Source organism: Bison bison, unplaced genomic scaffold (genome assembly GCF_000754665.1).
Source record: "Bison bison bison isolate TAMUID 2011002044 unplaced genomic scaffold, Bison_UMD1.0 scf7180017856337, whole genome shotgun sequence".
NCBI lineage: Eukaryota > Metazoa > Chordata > Mammalia > Artiodactyla > Bovidae > Bison > Bison bison.
Window position 1 is genome coordinate 1,021,928 of NW_011486910.1, and position 2,819 is coordinate 1,024,746.

Here is a 2,819-nt window from a genome sequence, read left to right on the forward strand (position 1 = left end):
TGTAGCCCTTTTATCCATCATAGCACTTATTATGGGATAGTGTCTGTTAGAGTATCTCTCCCCTCCCCCAGAGATCCAGAGGCTGGGCCTGTGAGATAGTCATTTATGTATCTACAAGTTTTGGTTAGTGACTGTCACACAGTAGGTTCTCAGGATATGTTTACTGAATGAATAAGTGAATACATAAATGAAAAACTTTCTCTGGGATAATCAGAAAGCCGCTTTACCAAACCTCTGCTTCCGTTTCCCTTTCTAAAAAGTGAGACAATGAATGCTGCTTATATAGGAATGTGAGAAGAATCGATTATTGCAGAGATGCAGTAAAATCTTCAAACAAGGCAAGAAAAAGAGCAAACTATATATTTTTGATAATATTACACACAACAGACTTAACACTCAAGGAGAAAAGCATTTGCTGTTGTTTCTTGCATGGCAGAGGCATGCCAAAATGGATACTATTTTCTAAAATATTTCAAAGTGTGAAGTGTATGAAGAGGCCTCCCGTCATTTGAAGATGAATTATGTTCTAATCCAGGCATTTAAAAAAACAACAACAACAGAGAAACTCAGGCTGTTTTTCAATTTTGTCTGCATCTTCTGGCTAAGTGCTGAGAATATTAAAAAGAATTTTAACTGCTTGCCAGATTTTCTTTTTTTAAATCAAAGAGCCCATTACATTTTAAAATGTGATGTCTGGGGAAAAGGTCACCCTGCTTCTGGAAGCTGGATTTAAGATGTTAAAATAGGTCTCACAACCACCGTTTATTTTGATGGCAGTTGATGACTGGTCACAGGCTTTGGAAGGACACTCTTTCACATGCTACAGGTTCAATGTTTGGGGGCCAATGGCAAGTTGGTCACTGAGTGGTGATGAGAAGTTTCTGCAAGCATACATGCTCAGACAGAAATCAACCATACTCTTAGAGTTCTTCTGTTTCCCTTCTCTGCTTGAGTAGAGTCTCAAAGTCAGAGATGGTCTGATATTGAGGTACTGGGTGGAAATCAAAAATTCAGAGGGGAAGGCCTAACTCAGCATCAGAGAATAGAAGGCAAAGGATTGGTGAAGCCCATCCCCAAGTTTTATACTAGGCTGCATACCATTTGTTCAGTTTCTCCTTGAGATATCTCAGGAGCTTCAGGATGCCCTGGAGTAGCAGAAATTTCCTTTCCTTTATTTCCTGGACAAGAAAGAAAAAAATGGTTTTAACTTGGCCTCTTCGTTTTAACATATACACATATACAGCCAGGCAAAGAAAACATTAAGACTCTGCTATGTGGTTGGCATTGTATGGGGTGATGGGGATATACTGGTGGATAAGAAGGATCTAATTACTGCCCTGATGAAGCTCACAAAGGGGAGGTAAGTGCTAAATAATCACTCAAGATTATTATTTAATTACAAACTACCATAAACACAACAAAGGAAAACGTGAAACTAAATTTCTTTTGGGCTAGGGGTAGGAGTGGTGGAGGATCAGAGAAGGCTTCTTGGAGGAAGTGACACTTAAACTGGGGACCTGAGGGTGAATAGGAGTTTCCAGGCAAAAGTGATGGTGGCATTGCAACAAAAAGAATAAAGTGCTTAGGAATAAATTTACCTAAAGAAACAAAAGACCTATATATATAGACCTATGTATATATATATAGAAAACTATAAAACCTATAAAACTATAAAAGAAACAAAACTATATAAAACTATAAAAGAAATAAAACTATAAAAGAAACAAAAGACCTATATATATAGACCTATGTATATATATATAGAAAACTATAAAACACTGGTGAAAGAAAGCAAAGATGACACAAATAGATGGAGAAATATATCATGTTCATGGATTGGAAGAATCAACATAGTGAAAATGAGTATACTACCCCAAACAATCTATAGATTCAATGCAATCCCTATTAAGTTGTCAATGGTATTTTTCACAATACTAGAACAAATAATTTCACAATTTTTATGGAGACACAAAAAACCTCAAATAGCCAAAGCAATCTTGGGAAAGAAGAATGGAACTGGAGGAATCAACCTGCCTGATTTCAGACTATACTACAAAGCTACAGTCATCCAGACAGTATGCTACTGGCACAAAGACAGAAATACACATCAGTGGGACAAAATGGAAAGCCCAGAGATGAATCCACAGACCTATGGACACCTTATCTTTGACAAAGGAGGCAAAAATATACAATGGAAAAAAGACAATCTCTTTAACAAGTAGTGCTGGGAAAACTGGTCAACCACCTATAAAAGAATGAAACTAGAACACTTTCTAACACCATACACAAAAATAAACTCAAAATGGATTAAAGATCTAAATGTAAGACCAGAAACTATAAAACTCCTAGAGGAAAACATAGGCAGAACACTCTTTGATATAAATCACAGCAAGATCCTCTATGACCCACCTCCCAGAGTAATGGAAATAAAAGCAAAAATAAACAAATGGAACCTAATAAAACTTAAAACCTTTTGCACAATGAAGGAAACTATAAGCAAGGTGAAAAGACAGCCCTCAGAATGGGAGAAAATAATAGCAAACAAAAAAACTGATGAAGAATTAATCTCAAAAATATACAAGCAGCTCATGCAGCTCAATACCAGAAAAATAAGCGACCCAATGAAAAAACGGGCCAAAGAACTAAACAGACATTTCTCCAAAGAAGACATACAGATGGCTAACAAACACATGAAAAGATGCTCAACATCACTCATTATCAGAGAAATGCAATTTGAGAAATGCAAATGCATTTGCAAATGCATTATTTGAGAAATGCAAATCAAAACCACAATGAGGTACCATCTCACCCTGGTCAGA

The 2,819-nt window shown here is 36.4% G+C and overlaps 1 protein-coding gene across 2 annotated transcripts in view; it reads right to left on the reverse strand.

Moving 5' to 3' along the window:
- The window catches only part of LOC105002614 (chromosome unknown open reading frame, human C1orf87), an 83,954-nt gene that overhangs the window by 11,577 nt on the left and 69,558 nt on the right, over positions 1-2,819 (reverse strand). For both annotated transcript variants that reach the window (XM_010859335.1, XM_010859345.1), the window contains exon 10: positions 1,099-1,178. In XM_010859335.1, coding sequence (XP_010857637.1) covers positions 1,099-1,178 — 80 coding nt within the window. The remainder of the gene's footprint in view (positions 1-1,098; positions 1,179-2,819) is intronic.